Source organism: Balaenoptera borealis (assembly GCF_965194805.1).
Source record: "Balaenoptera borealis genome assembly, chromosome: 19".
Classification (NCBI taxonomy): Eukaryota; Metazoa; Chordata; class Mammalia; order Artiodactyla; family Balaenopteridae; genus Balaenoptera; species Balaenoptera borealis.
Genome location: NC_138878.1, coordinates 63,802,187 through 63,817,500, shown reverse-complemented (window position 1 = coordinate 63,817,500; position 15,314 = coordinate 63,802,187). Strand labels below are relative to the sequence as shown.

At 40.7% G+C, this 15,314-nt stretch overlaps 1 protein-coding gene and 1 long non-coding RNA gene across 6 annotated transcripts in view; one reads left to right on the top strand and one right to left on the bottom strand.

Moving 5' to 3' along the window:
• The first annotated feature begins 390 nt into the window (after positions 1-390).
• Positions 391-15,308, top strand: LOC309616844 (uncharacterized protein). Of its 4 annotated transcripts, XM_082368061.1 has the most exons (4): positions 3,500-3,583; positions 7,846-7,972; positions 8,258-8,350; positions 9,067-15,308. In XM_082368061.1, the coding sequence occupies exons 1-4, from the start codon at positions 3,569-3,571 to the stop codon at positions 10,710-10,712; spliced, it is 1,881 nt and encodes a 626-aa protein (XP_082224187.1). In that variant the 5' UTR covers positions 3,500-3,568; the 3' UTR covers positions 10,713-15,308. The 4 variants fall into 4 exon arrangements, with proteins under 4 accessions (XP_082224188.1, XP_082224187.1, XP_082224186.1 ...); XM_082368060.1 differs by lacking the exon at positions 3,500-3,583 and having other exon boundaries at positions 4,792-7,972; XM_082368062.1 differs by lacking the exon at positions 3,500-3,583 and adding an exon at positions 391-638 and having other exon boundaries at positions 7,846-15,308.
• The window catches only part of LOC309616961, a 37,963-nt gene continuing 25,084 nt past the window's right edge, over positions 2,436-15,314 (bottom strand). Inside the window, exon 4 of one of the 2 annotated variants that reach the window (XR_014237670.1) lies at positions 2,436-4,793. This is a non-coding gene — a long non-coding RNA (uncharacterized lncRNA). Of the gene's footprint in view, positions 4,794-7,816; positions 7,924-15,314 lie in introns of those variants that run through there. The other variant, XR_014237671.1, reaches the window with a different exon arrangement.

Here is a 15,314-nt window from a genome sequence, read left to right as displayed (position 1 = left end):
CTCCAGACCCTAAACCTTTCTTCAGAAGCATTCCCGGAAGTCTCTCCACCTGCTCCCAACTCCCTAAAGGAAGACTCCTTTTCCCCTACGGATTTGAGCACCTTTTTCAGCATGGCTGTGCCCGCTCTGATGTTATGTAGCTTCGTAAGGTACCAGTTGCAAAGCGGAGACAGACATCTTTGGGCTTGGGGCGCCTTACTGGGAAGATACCTGAATCTGGTGGAGATGGGCTAGAGCATGCGTATTGCCCTTTGCGACGCTAGCGACTGACATAACGCAGGCAAATTTTGTGGGGCAGGAAAAGTGGTTGTACGGCTGGTTTTCGAAGATGGCGGGTCCCACATAAATCAGCTAACAGGGCGCCGCCATACTCTGTCATAGTGTCTTTGTCTAAAAGACGCGAAAGCTAAACGGAATCTTGGTCGGTGGAAGGACGCCCCGGGGTGATGGTTGGCAGCCTGCAGATTCGGGTGCTACAGAGGATAAACTTGACCTGCGAGGTGGAACAGCCGGGTTTGTGAATCTGAAGAAAGTAATGGACTGTGCCTGTTTGTACCCACCCAGCTGGCGCGCGAAGGATCTATTAAGGGGTCTCAGTTTCGCGTCCTGGGAGCAGAATCAAGTTGAGCTTTGCGGAGGTAGGGGAGGGATACGGGGAGTCTGTGGGAGGAGCAGGACCTTGTAGGGCAGGGGATGCATTCCGTTATTGAGGGAGCAGGATGGTGGGAAATGGGGCAGCCCTGGGGATGGTCAGGGTATTGGAGTACCGTGCAGAAAGATTGGGATGGCTTGGGGTTAGCATTTATAGGAGAGGTCAGTGACTGAGCGGTCTTGGAGGCAAATCAGTGGCATGATTTAGGGTGTGGGCTAGTGATTCGGATGCACTTAGGGGACAGGTCTGTGATTGGGGCATCTTTCGGGGGAAGGTTGATTGGGGGTGAATGACAGGTCAGTGATTCGGTGTTCCTTGAAGGACGTCAGGAATTGGGGTGTCTTTGAGGGTGTGTCAGAGCCTGAAAAGGTCTTCTGGGGGAAGATCAGTTCTTAGGACAGCCTTAGAGGGACGTCAGCGATTGGAGCATCCCAGGAGAGTCAGTGACTGGGGAATCCTTGGTACATAAGTCAGTGATTGGGACGTCTTTGGGAAGGTTCACTAATGGGAGTGTCCATGAGGGGAGGTCAGTGATTGAGACATACTTGGTTGGCAGTTCAGCGTGTTTGATGTCCTTGGCTTAGTGAGTGTTTGCGATGTACTTAGGGGAGGGGGTCGGTGATTGGGGTATCCTTCCCCAAATCACCCCAAGGCCAGTGAATGGGGTGGCCTTGTGGGGAGGTTAGTGCTTGGGGCAGCTTTGTTTCTTGTCTTTGAGGGTCTCCAGTGGTCACTGAGAGTCATGGGGATCTGGGTGTTTGGGTCTGGATAGGCTAATGATAATCTGTTAGAAGTCATGAACTATGAAGTAGCCATGTGGCCCGTATTTTGGGTATGATGTAGTTAGGCATTGTTACCTGAGAGATTTATGGGAGTTGGAGCTTGAGCAGTCTCTGCATTTTAGAGGGCTTTGTGGGTTTTAAAGCCCATTGACTTCTCATAGACTACATTAGTGCCTTCTTCAAAACCTGCTTTCCAACATCCCCTGTCCTCTAAATCAGAGGTCTCCAACCCCCGGGGCTGCACAGCAGGAGATGAGCGGTGGGCAAGCGAGCGAAGCTTCATCGGCTGTTCCCCATCGCTCGCATTACCGCCTGAACCACACCCCCCTTCCGTGGAAAAATTGTCTTCCAGGAAACCGGTCCCCCGTGCCAAAAAGGTTGGGGACCGCTGCTCTAAATCATCTCCTCTCACTGTCTCCACGGTGCTTTGTAATGACCAAGATCTAAATAAAATCTAAGGTAAAATGCTTTTACGAAAGATGTGGTATCTGGCCCTCTAGTTTTCAAATTTACCGCATATTTCTCTGGGATCCTCCCTTTTTGGACCTTCTGATGCATGAGAGGACATTCCCACATCCAAAATCTTGATAGCCAGAAATACACGTTGTTAAAATTTTGATATGTTTCCTTTTCCAAACTTTTCTGTGACTCATTTTATTACAAAGATGTGATAACACTGCATAAATGGCTTATAACTTGCCTTTTTAAAGAAACTTAACGTACAAGAAAGAAAGTTAACCTTATACGATAAAATTGTTCCGGATTACTGACTTTTGGTACAAAGTCTTATTGATAGCTGCACAGTATTATATAATGTGGATCTCGTTGCAATGTTGGCTGAAGTTATATTAAATCTTTGCAATAATTTGGATAGACATGACTTTAAAATATTCATATAGGTCTGGACATTGCTCGTTAAGTTTATTCCTAGATCTTATCTATGTTTGCTGCCGTTGCAGATAGCTTCTCTTTCCCTTGAACTTTTTTTTAAAAAATATATTTATTTATTTATTTATTTGGCTGTGCCAGGTCTTAGCTGCAGCGTGCGGGATCTTCATTGTGGCATGCGGGATCTTTTTAAGTTGCGGCATGCAGGCTCTTAGTTGCAGCATGCAGGATCTAGTTCCCTGACCAGGGATCGAACCCGGCCCCCCTGCATTGGGAGCACGGAGTCTTAACCACTGGACCACCAGGGAATTCGCTTCCTTGAACTTTTAATTATTTTTATTTTATAGGTATAAAAGTAGATGATTAAAAAAACATTTTCTTTTTCATTTCCTTACTGAACTCTTATTATTACTAATGTGTTTAAATTGATTCTTGTAGGTTTTCCAGGTAAGCAGTCGGCTGCAGTTAATTTTAACTCAGAGAAAAGAATAGGGACTTTGGATTTCGGCAGACCTAAGTTTTTCTCCATATTCTGCCACTTACTATGTGAACTTGGGCATTTCTCAACCTGTGATTCTTTTCCCATTTGTTAAAAAAAAAAAAATCAGTACTAACTACTCATATAGTTAGAGTACCTAGCACATAGTAAGTACCCAAGACACGTTTTAGCAAGCAGTATTCCAGTATATATATACCATTTCTCTGGATTTTAGGCTTTAAAATTTTTCTTTTTAAAAAAAATTTCTTTATATAATGGTCCTTCTCTAAATGTAGATCTAGTTTTGAATAGTTTTAGCACAATTACATAATTTAATGAAGATAGCTTTGTTGTTGGTGTTTCTTTATTATAAAATAGTTAATGTTTGTTGTAAAATAAACCATCAAATAATATGTTACTTTTTTTCTTTATCACGTTAACCTACCACCTGAAGAAAACATAATTAAATTTTAGATTTTTATATATGTGTGTATATCTAAAATACATACACACATACAAATAAGGACTCACTCAACTCAGAAAAATATTATGCTCCCAGTTATAGTTTATTACAGCACTGAATTTCTGTAATCCCCCAGGTCTTGGCTTCCTGGGATGAAATAGTTCCAGTGAAGGAAGGAACTGAAGGTACCAAGATCAGCATTACATCCTTCACCAGAGACTCTGTACTGGAGCTTCAGGGAAGAGGCCAGAATCAACAATAGAGCAGATATTAGAGTTGCTGGCTGTTCCTAAGGGCTCCAGAAAATGTCCAAGTCCCAAGTGAGTTGGGTTTTTTTTGTATATTTATTTTCCATTTGGCTTTCCAGTGGATTTTAGGAGGTTAAATACATATATTTAAAATATATGTTTATTCAATATTTACGAAGACTACACTATACCAGATCAGCATGAAAAGATAAATGTCAGAATTCAGGAAAAAGTACTGAGACAAAAGATCAACTTCACAGTAAGGACGCAATGAGAATATGTAAGTCATATGTTTATACAAATTGTTTAAAGTTAGAACATAGATTATAGCCTGTGAGGCTCTAAATATTTAATAAAATTGAGCACAAACTTGTCTCTAGTATCCCCTGTTCCAGTTATCTATTGCTGCCTAAAAAGCCACCCCAAAGTCTAGTGGTAAACATTTATTTTGATCATCCTCATGGATTCAGTGGGTCAGAAAGTGAGACAGCACCCTATGGTGATGGCTTTATGTTTCTGGGTTACAAAGACCATCCTCAGGTTCAGTGATTTACTAGAAGAACTCAACGGTACTCAGCAATGCAGTTATACTCACAGTTATGGATTATTACAACAAAAGGATACAGATTAAAATCAGCAACGAAGGAAGGTGCACAAGGCCAGGTCCAGGAGACACCAGGCAGAAGCTTCCAGTTGTTCCCTCTCAGGTGGAGTCATGTGGACATTGTTTTATTTTCCCAGCAATGATTTGTAACAACACATATTGGGTATTGCTAATTAGTGTCTAGGCTTTTTATATGAGGTTGGTTACATAGGCAAGGCTGACCACATGAATGGCTGACCTTAGTGTCCAGCCCTTTCAGAAGTCAAGTTGCTACAGTGTGGCCCAAGGCCTCCACTATAAATCACATTGATAGCAATAGACTATTTGGTGTGGCCCAATGCTCCCATGTAAACAAAGATATTTCAAGGGCTTAGAGGTTACTTCCCATAAACTGGCAAGAGCCAGGCCTTTCTTTGGCATGTGCAGGACATGGACAATCCAGACTTTCTGTGCTAATCCTTTACTGTACAGCTTGTCTTACACACCATGATGTCTGGAACTTCAGCTGGGAAGACTCAAAAAGTTGGATACTGGAATCATCTGGAGGCTTCTTCATTCCCATGTCTGTTTTCCAGGATCACATGACTCAAAAGCTAGGCTTAGCTGAGGCTTTTGACCAGAGCACTTATGCTTGGCCTCTCCATGTGGTTTGGACTTCTCACAGTATGATGCTGTATCCTGCAAGAAACAGACTGAAGCTACACTGCCTTTTCTGCCTTACCTTTGGAAGTTAGCATTGTCATTCTGTTACAGTCTATTGGTTAAGAGCAAGTCACTAAGACCAGCTAGATTCAAGGGGAAGGGAATAGGCTCCACCTCTTGATGGGGAGTGGCAGAAGGTTTGCAGAAGGTTTTTTGGAATGGGAAATAAACTATTGTGGCCTTCTTTGGGAAATATAATTTACCACATGGCCATAATGAAAAATTGTTGGTGATTTGTTTTGCTTTAAGGAGAAATCTCTTCTAGGAAAGTGAAATAGTTCATGTCCCTTAAGTAGGAAGAAATTTCTTTGATGGGTCATTATTTTGATCATATAGTGCTCAGTGCCTTCAGTGCAAGCCACTGATAAAGTGGTAAGTTTCGTTTGGTTATTTCTCAGCAGTCCTCAGATAAGCCAGTGGTGTCCTGACAAAGCCAAAATCAGAGTGATCAGAGTGCTTCAGGGTTTCAAAACAGTGTAGCCTAAATCCATGGCCTCCTGGTGGCCCGGGGTGAAACCTAGATTATCAAGAAGAATGGATGGCTTCTGTGACTATCAAATGGTCTTCCACTAACGGTCCTCAAAATTCAGTTTTTGGGGCTTCCCTGGTGGCGCAGTGGTTGAGAATCTGCCTGCCAATGCAGGGGACACGGGTTCGAGCCCTGGTCTGGGAAGATCCCACATGCCGCAGAGCAGCTGGGCCCGTGAGCCACAATTGCTGAGCCTGCGCGTCTGGAGCATGTGCTCCGCAACAAGAGAGGCCGTGACGGTGAGAGGCCCGTGCACCGCGATGAAGAGTGGCCCCCACTTGCCACAACTAGAGAAAGCCCTCGCACAGAAACGAAGACCCAACACAGCCAAAAATAAATAAATTAATTAATTAAAAAAAAAAAATCTTAAAAAAAAAAAAAAATTCAGTTTTTTATTTAAATCAGTGGTTCCCATCTGGGGATGATTTTGTCCCCCCAGGGCACATTTGAGAATGTCTGGAGACATTTTTGATTGTCACGACTGGGTTGGGATATTAATGGGATCTAGTAGATAGAGGCCAGGGACACTGCTAAACATCCTACAATGCACAAAGCCTCCACAAAAAAAAAAAAAAAAAAAAAGTCTCCATAGCAGAGAATTATCCAACCCCTAATGTCAATAGTGCCAAGGTTAAGAAATCCCAGTCTATATTAATTAACAAACAGTTCCAAGTTACCTTTACTAGCAAAGTCTTAGAATATTCCCATCGTGATCTCTTCACACCCAAAAATGTAGTGTAAACCCTCAGTTCATAGTTAATTCTTAACCTCTTTCTTTTAAAAATATCCAATATTAGTGAAGCTTAAAATATTCTCAGTGTCAAAGTTTCAAATAGTCTAGAAGTTTATAGAGCTAAACCCTTATGTCCTCCATCAGTCCTTTTTCTCTACCATCAAGATAAATAATCCAAAAACGTTTATGTGTATTATTCTGACTTCCCATGTCACTATTTACATATGTAAATGTGAATTCATATGAATTTGAGTTGAGGTCCCTGGCTCACCCTCAAGCTCAATGATTCTCTAGAAGAACTTACTGGACTCAAGAAAGCAGTTATACTCACAGTTATGGATTATTAAAGTGAAAAGATGCAGATTAAAATCAGCAAAGGCAAAAGATACACAGAGGCAGGAGCTTCCAGGTTTGGAATTTTTAAAAAACGATACAAATGAACTTACTTACAAAACAGAAAGACTCACAGACATAGAAAACAGATTTAGAGTTACCAAAGGGGAAAAAGGGGGGGGGCAGGGATAAATTAGGAGTTTGGGATTAAAATATACATACTACTATATAGAAAATAGATAATCAACAAGGACCTACTGTATACCACAGAGAACTATATTCAATATCTTATAATAACCTATAATGGAAAAGAATCTAAAAAAGAATATATATATGTATATATGTACACACATACATATATATTTTTAACTGAATTACTTTGCTGTACACCTGAAACTGACACAACACTGTAAATCAACTATATATCAAAACAAAAAAAACAAAGAACACTGATATAGTGTAGCCCAAGACCTCAGGAATATAAAAACATTCATCAGGCTGGATATTTCAGGGGTTCAAAGTTATCTCCCAGGAGCAAATCAAGGACAGGCCTTTCTTTGGAATGTACAGGGCTTGGGCAACCCAGGTCTGCTTTACTACACAGTACCTAAATATACATATTGTCATAATTAAGGTTACAGTTTATATACTTTCTTTTAACATATATACACTTAACCACTTATTTGGAAGTCTCTCCATTATCAGCATATAACTAACAAATAATAATAAGTGAAAAATGTTTTGAGTGCACCACCTGCTCTAAATTCAGTCATTTAATTTCACAACTTAGGAGGAAACGTATTTTCAGTGTTTTGAATGCTCATGGTTTCATTGTGCTATCATTCGTGTTACTTCTTTCTGGAATGCCATGCCACCTCTTCCCTCTGCAATTCGCTGTAAAACATAGACTTGATCTCATAAGAATTAGTTCCAGATTCACCTCTGTGAAGTTTACCCTTTACAATTTTTCTCCTCCCCATTGATGCCCACATGGTATATATTTATATATACTTACTTGACATGTATAAATCTGTTGTTCTCTTGTGCACTTACATCTCTCTCTTTGCAAGCTAGTGTGTTCCTTCAGGGTAGAAGTGAGTCTTATTTACAAAGGAATGCTTGATATACTGTCTGACATATAGGTGCATACACACAGGTTGTGTGGTTTCTAGATTAAAGGACTTAAGCATGTTCTCTATTCTACTCCTTTTTTGTGAATGGATGAACATGTGAGTCAGTGAATGATTGGATGGAAGCACAAAGATAGGATATTTTAAGTAAAAAATTGGTTTTCCTACAAAGTATAATGCAAAACTAGTTACATAGAAAGCAGTCAAATAGCTTACCATGGGAAAAGTAATAAATTCCTATTTATCTTCCTAGTATGAACCAATGATGATCCCTTTAGGATGAATAGGCATGTTCTATTACAGGGTTCACTGTCATTCAAGGATGTGGCTGTGGTTTTCACCTGGGAGGAGTGGCAGCTACTGGACCGTGTTCAGAAGAACCTGTATCAAGATGTGATGTTGGAAAATTATATCAACTTAGTATCAGTGGGTAAGGAGAGCGTTCCCTGGGTAATGTAGGCAACGGATTGCCTTTTCTTTCTCAGGGATGAAAGGGGTGGAGGCTTACAACTGCCTTACTTTTTTAGATTTGAGTTTCATACATCATAGATTTCAGTACCTTGTGGCCTCTAACAGTATTTTTCTCTCACTTCCAAAGCAAAAGTCCTTTACTTGGCCAAGATGCAATTTGTTCAGCCCCTTAAATGTAACCTTTCCCAGTTTACAGAGGGCTTGTATTTGGGTCCATGGGTCCTCTGTAATTCCCCTTGAGTAGGGTATCAAGTTACCAAAGCAGATGCATTCTACCGGTTGGAACAAGAAACACCATGGATAATAGAGGAAGAAAGCCAGAGTCAGATTCATCCAGGTGAGTGAAAAAACAGCCCTGTGGGATAAAAGGAAGTTAAAATCCTAGTTGGCCAGAAAGAGAGAGGTACCTCTGAAATGTCTGAAGAAATATTGAAATTTTTAAGCTCTGAATGTGACTCAGAACAGCTGACGTGAGCTCCCATATACATTAACATTGACTCCACTTTTTTTTTTTTTTTTTTTTTGGCTGCACTGCGCAGCTTACGGGATCTTAGTTCCCTGACCAGGGATCGAACCCGGGCCCTCGGCAGTGAAAGCGCCATGACTCCACTTTCTAATCTCTCCGTATTAGGTCTCTTTTGCCTGGTTTTAAAAAGAACATTTCCTTGTTTTAGATATTCTGATCAGATCCCTCTCTAGTCCATCTTGGAACTTGCTCTCCTAAATAATCTTTCTCCCTGTTATCCTCAGTTTACCTGCCTTCTCCTTGTCTCTACCTCCCTAATCCATGGTTATAGCTCTCTTTTCTTATATACTCAAGCATTCATAAATTCTCCCTTCTTCCCATGCTGTGTATCTCTCATGCCTCTTGTAGTTTATTCCTTCTTCTTTTTTTTTTTTTTTTTTTTTCATTTTCTTTATCTCCTTTCACTTATAAATGTCCAGATTTTCGGTATATACCCACAGTCTCCTTTCCTCTTCTCTCTTTGGCCTTTGCTGAGATTCTACTCCTTCTATTACATGGTCATTATGGATTCATTGGTCCGTTTCTAGAAGACACCTGGCAAGTTGATAATCATAGAGACTGGCACAAAGGAAACCATGGCAACCTGGAAACTATGGAGAGTTACCACAAAGATAATGCATTTGGAAAAATATCTTCTCTGAGCTTAAACCTTGATATCTCCTTAGCACAAAGATCTCATACACCTGACATACTTGGGAAACATTTGAAACCTAATCTAGAGTGTATTACTCAGAATAAAAGCTATGTAAGAAATGAAGTTGAATTTAATCAATATGACAAATTATTTCTTTACACTAAGCATGAGAAAATTCATACTGGACAAAAATACAATGAACATAATGAACATATGAAAGTTTTGAGCCATAAGTCACAGCTTATTAAATATTGGAAAACTCAAACAGCAGAGAAACACTATAACTGCAGTGACTGTAGGAAAGCCTTTTCTCAGAAGTCGGACCTCATTAAGCATCAGAGAACACACACAGGAGAGAAACCCTTTGGATGCAGTAGATGTCAGAAAGCCTTCAGGCGGAAGTCCCATCTCATTTTACACCAGAGAACCCATACAGGAGAGAAACCCTATGAGTGCAACAAATGCGGGAAAGCCTTTACTGATAAGTCATGCCTTAATAAACATCAGAGAACTCACACAAGAGAGAAACGGTTTGAGTGTCGTGTATGTCAGAAAGGCTTCAGCGATAAGTCACAACTCACTTTACATCAAAGAACTCACACAGAAGAGAAACCCTACAGATGTGAAGAATGTCAGAAAAGCTTCAGCAATAAGTCACAGCTCATTATTCATCAGAGATCTCACACAGGAGAGAAACCCTATGGTTGCAATGAGTGTGGGAAAACATTTCCCCTTAAGTTTAGCCTCATTTTACATCAAAAAACACATACAGGGGAAAAACCTTATGGATGCAGTGAATGTGGGAAAGCCTTCATCCAGAGATCTGAGCTCATTAGACATCAGAGAACTCACACAGGAGAGAAACCGTATAATTGCAGTGACTGTGGAAAAGGCTTTAGTGTAAAGTCACTCCTCAATACTCACTTGAGAACTCACACAGGAGAGAAGCCCTACGGATGCAGTGAATGTGGAAAAACATTCTCCATCAAATTTAGTCTCATCCTACACCAAAGAACTCATACAGGTGAGAAACCCTATGAATGCAGTCAGTGTCAGAAAGCTTTCACCCAAAAGTCACATCTCACTATTCATCAGAGGTCTCACACCGGAGAGAAACCTTTTGAGTGCAGTGAATGCCACAAAGCCTTCAGCCGGAAGTCATATCTCCTTATTCATCAGAGAATTCACTCGGGAGAGAAACCTTATGAATGCCACGAATGTGGGAAAGCTTTCTGTCACAAGTTTAGCCTCATCATTCATAAGAGAATCCATACAGGAGAGAAACCTTATGGATGCAGTGAATGTGGGAAAACTTTCCCTATCAAGTTTAGCCTTGTTTTACATCAGAAAACACATACAGGAGAAAAACCCCATGAATGCAGTGAATGTCAGAAATCTTTTGCCCAGAGGTCACATCTTATTATACATCAAAGAACTCACACGGGTGAGAAACCTTATGGATGCAGTGAGTGTTGGAAAACTTTCTCCCACAAGTTCAGCCTCATTTTACATCAGAAAACTCATAGAGAGAAATTGTGAAGAAAGTAGATATCCAAAAGTTGTCATTGAAAGGAAATAGCTCCTTACACTCCAGAGTTTACATAGGACTGAAACCTTAAGACTGCAGCAGATGTGGACCTGTTTTCTTTTCAGAATCACAACTTATTACTTATCAGAGAGCGGTACTGCATAGAATGCTAGACAGGAGGAAATACCTTTCCCGATGAATGTCAATTGGATGTAGCCCAGAGAGAATAAATAGGAACTTCTGCGTATGTTTTAATTTTGGGGATGTTGTTGGTATGAAATTCAGCTACATTGGTATCAGAGAATTGACATTCAGGGGAAAAGTCTATAAAGAATCTTGGAATCATGCTTTCATGGGTATCATTTTATGAGGGAATTCATTTTCTGTAACTGTGACATAATAAACAGCACTATAGAAAGTATTAAATATGTAAATAAATACAGTAGTCAGAAGACAAAGCAAAAGTTATATCAGAACCTTGTGAGAATATGTAAGTGTTTTGTACCTATTTTTATTATAAAATGATTGTTTGTATTTGGAAATTGCGTGTGTTAGCATAACAGTTGTGACTCCCTAGTCCATGTGCTTAAATGTCATAAAACTTTACCATAGAATATCTGCACTGAGTCTTTGTATCATTACAATGCTACATAAATTGTAACTGAACTACATGGTTCATTATTTTAGTTAAAAATCTTAAGGGCTTCCCTGGTGGCGCAGTGGTTAAGAATCCACCTGCCAATGCAAGGGACACGGGTTCGATCCCTGGTTCGGGAAGATCTCACATGCCGCGGAGCAACTAAGCCCGTGTGCCACAACTACTGAGCCTGAGCTCTAGAGCCCACAAACCACAACTACTGAGCCCATGTGCCACAACTACTGAAGCCTGTGCACCTAGAACCCGTGCTCCGCAACAAGAGAAGCCACCGTAATGAGAAGCCTGAGCACCTCATTGAAGAGTAGCTCCCTCTCGCCCCAACTAGAGAAAGCCTGCACGCAGCAACGAAGACCCAACTCAGCCAAAAAAAAAAAAAAAAAAATCTTAATACTGAATATCTCACCACCTCTACCACGCCCCACTGTATGCTGATATTAATAAGTGGGCCTGGAAATTTTTGAGTCTCTCTTGAGTGAAACTTTTTTTCATCGATTCTAAGATGGAATATTTTTCCCACGTATTAATAACTCTGAAGTTAAAATACAGCATACAGTTGATGGCTTGACATATTTAAATGGAGAACTTGGTACATAAAATAGTAGTGTATCATACAACCGAAGTTATCTTAGATTGGATGAAATACAGTAGAAGTCATCATCTTTATAATTTTCTTTCTTCTAAACCAGCCACATATTTAGGGTTTGAAGATGATGACTGTTCACAGGTTTTATACCCCCTTTGAGTTCTAAACAGTTTGAGAGAGAGTCCCCGGTATCAGAAGATAAAATTAAATATTAGCCTGAGTCCTGGTATTACTTGATTGGATAATGTGTTTTGTTCCTATGGTCAAATAAAATGGTCTCCTATTTCCCCCATACGGCACAAGATGTACTTCCTTTTGAAAGAGCATAAGCCAAACTTTAGATATGTTTTTATTAATCCCTTTCTAGAATGTAACTGCAAAGTCTCAAATTCTTTTCTGAAATGGGGATTAAACTCAAGTTACAATGAGTTTGACTTTAACTTTACAAGATTTGGTTTCCTTTTCAAGCATAACGTATTACATTAAAATAAAACACAAACATCAACAACAGTAAGAACAAGCTGCAGACTGGAAGCATATATCGCAACACTTAACTGAAAAAGACGAAAACTTAGACTGTAAAAAGAGCTCTTATGAATCTGGGGATGCAGAAAAATTAAGACAAAGAGTCTCAATATCCAGTTTGACAAGGGTTAATTGTAATCCACTGCAGTTGCTGATCAACAGTGCACTCTGAGAGGAATTTAAATAGAAAACAGAATGAGGCACTCTGGGCTTAGAATGCACATGAATAGGCAAGCCCCATAGGTAGTTAGATGAATATCTCAGGAAGAATTTTAATAACACTGGATTCTCACATCTTCCCATACAGAGATAAGCCCTAAAAAGATTAACTTGAGACATTTTTTTCTTTATGATTAGCAGTAAATCTTTTACCAAGATGTATGCCTGACTGCATGTAGTTCCTAGCCAAAAATCATATATAGAAGGGCTTCTCCCCTACCTCTTCAGAGCGATTTCCTCAGAGCTAATGTCACCACAAAACTGGGTTCACCCCTTGGTGACTGTCGAGGCAACAGGCACAACCAAGCCAAAGATGGGGAGAAGGAAGGATTTATTACTTGCAGTAAGTAAAAAGAACACCAGGGATCTTTCCCAAAGCAGTGTCTCCCCGGAACAGCAAAACTGGGGAAGTTTTAAGCTAAGGGTACATGCATATTCAAGAAGGGGCTTGAGCAGAGGAGAATTCAGCATAAAACTGGGGCAAAAGTTGACAGTGTCCAAACTTTAGTTGATTGAAGTCAGGAGAGTCAAGATCATCATTCTCTCCTCCACCTAAGTGAGGGCCTTAGTTCCTGTGCAACTCAAAGATATATTATTATGTATATCCCTTGAGGAGGAACTAGGATTCTGCTTTATCACTGCACTATTGTTTGACTGCCTTTTCTCTGTTCCTGCATTCCTTTGTTCCCTTTAGATCACTGATTACTGAGACCTGTTCAAGGACAAGAATTGTGGCTAGGCTTAGATGACAAAATGGCTTAGGTCAAAATGGGTCCTCTCATGTCAAGAAAGCCATTCCTGGTTCTCTGTCTCCAAGGACCCCCTAACCTATATGCTTATACTAACTGAGTGGCTGCCTCCCGGGCTATGATCCTCAGCAAGAACCCGAATAAAACTTAGAACTCACAACTCTTATGTAGTGTGTCTTTAAGTCAACAAATCAATAAGAAAATGACAACAGAGTAAAAATCAATAGGCAAATATACATAGAAGAGGTGATTCTGAATAGCCAATTAACATGAAAAGACACTAAACTTCACTTTTAATTGGAAGCAGGCCAATTTGTGGAGGGCCGGTTCTCAGATTTTATTTCTTTCATCTTTAAAAAAAAATTATAGCAATTCCTACCTGATAGGATAGTTTTAATAGCTTTTGGGGACATATCTGTAAAGTTACCGTTGACCGACTTATATTGTCTTAAAAGTTTGTAAGGAATACTTGATTTGTCTCTGCCTTAGTGAAACAGGAAGGAAGGGGGCAGGGCACAGCCATTGAAAGAATGACACAGCCATTGAGGATATGACATAAACTGGTTAGAACTTGCTAGGCCCAAGATTTGACTTCCCATAGACCTTGAGCCTCATTATACACTCACTGTAATACATTAACATGCTAAATGACACACCCACCAGTGCCATGACAGTTCCAAGCCTGACCATGAAGGACCAAAAAGTGGGCGGTGGCCCAATTCCTGAAAATTCCTGCCCTTTCCCCCAAACAGTTGGAATAATCCTCCCACTTGTTAGCCTATGAAATTACTCGGGGCCGCTCTCACCTTCTGCCTATGGAATGTGTACTTCTCTGAATAAGCTAGCTTTCACTTTACTATTGCTCGCTCTTGAATTCTTTCCTGCGAGAAGCCAAGGACTCTCCTGAGACCTGGGATGTGACCATTCTCTTGCTCCCCCCTTCTCCTGCAACAATAGCTCACTGCTGCTATAGCTGGAAGGAGCTTGGGCTAAGATGCAGAGATAGGGTAAGGGGTGAACAGAGAGAAGGGGCTGGACGTAAAAAAGTGACAAAGCAGCACATAGATGCCCCAGAATCGTCTCCCAATAATCTTAGATGCAAGCAGAGGTGCTAAGGCCTTGATGACATAGTCCCAGAAAGAATGGTTGTGTGTAATTTTGAAACCTAGCAGAACCCTGTGGGCTCTCCCGGGTATAAAACCTTTCCATGCTCCCCCTTTCTTGTTCGTAGGAAAAAGTCTTCAGCCTCCTAGACCTTCCATGAGTTCCAAAGGGCAGATTCAAATAGTTTCTAATTAGGGAAGTAAGGGAACGCAGTAACAAAGGAAAAGCAGTCAAGAAACAATAGTGCAGCAGTAAAGCAGGGTCCTGGTTCCTCCTCAAGGGATACACATAATAATACACCTTTGAGTTCTGTAGCAACTAAGGCCCCCCACCCAAGCAGAGGATGGTAACTTCAGGCTGAGCAAAAGATTCCTGGACACCACCCTGTTACCTCACCACCAATCAGAAGAAAGTCACACATCCTGCAGCCCTCACCCCAAATTTTGCCTTTAAAAACTCTTCCTCCTAAAACCATCAGGGAGCTCGGGTTTTCTGAGCACGAGCCACGCATTCTCCGTCCTTGGCCCTGCAATAAACCTCTCTCTGCTCCAAAGCCCAACATTTTGGTTTGCTTAGCACACGAATTTGTGTTCAACAACAATTTCTTCAAAAAATATTGGCACTGCATTGCTGATGCTCTGACAGCGTCACAGTAGCTTTTGTATCCACTTATTTCATAGACCACAATTTCAAATTTCAACACTTGGCGTTTTCCGAACTGGCCTGAAACAAAAGACAACCTTGACGATGAATTAACGCTTTGAGCCGCACTCAC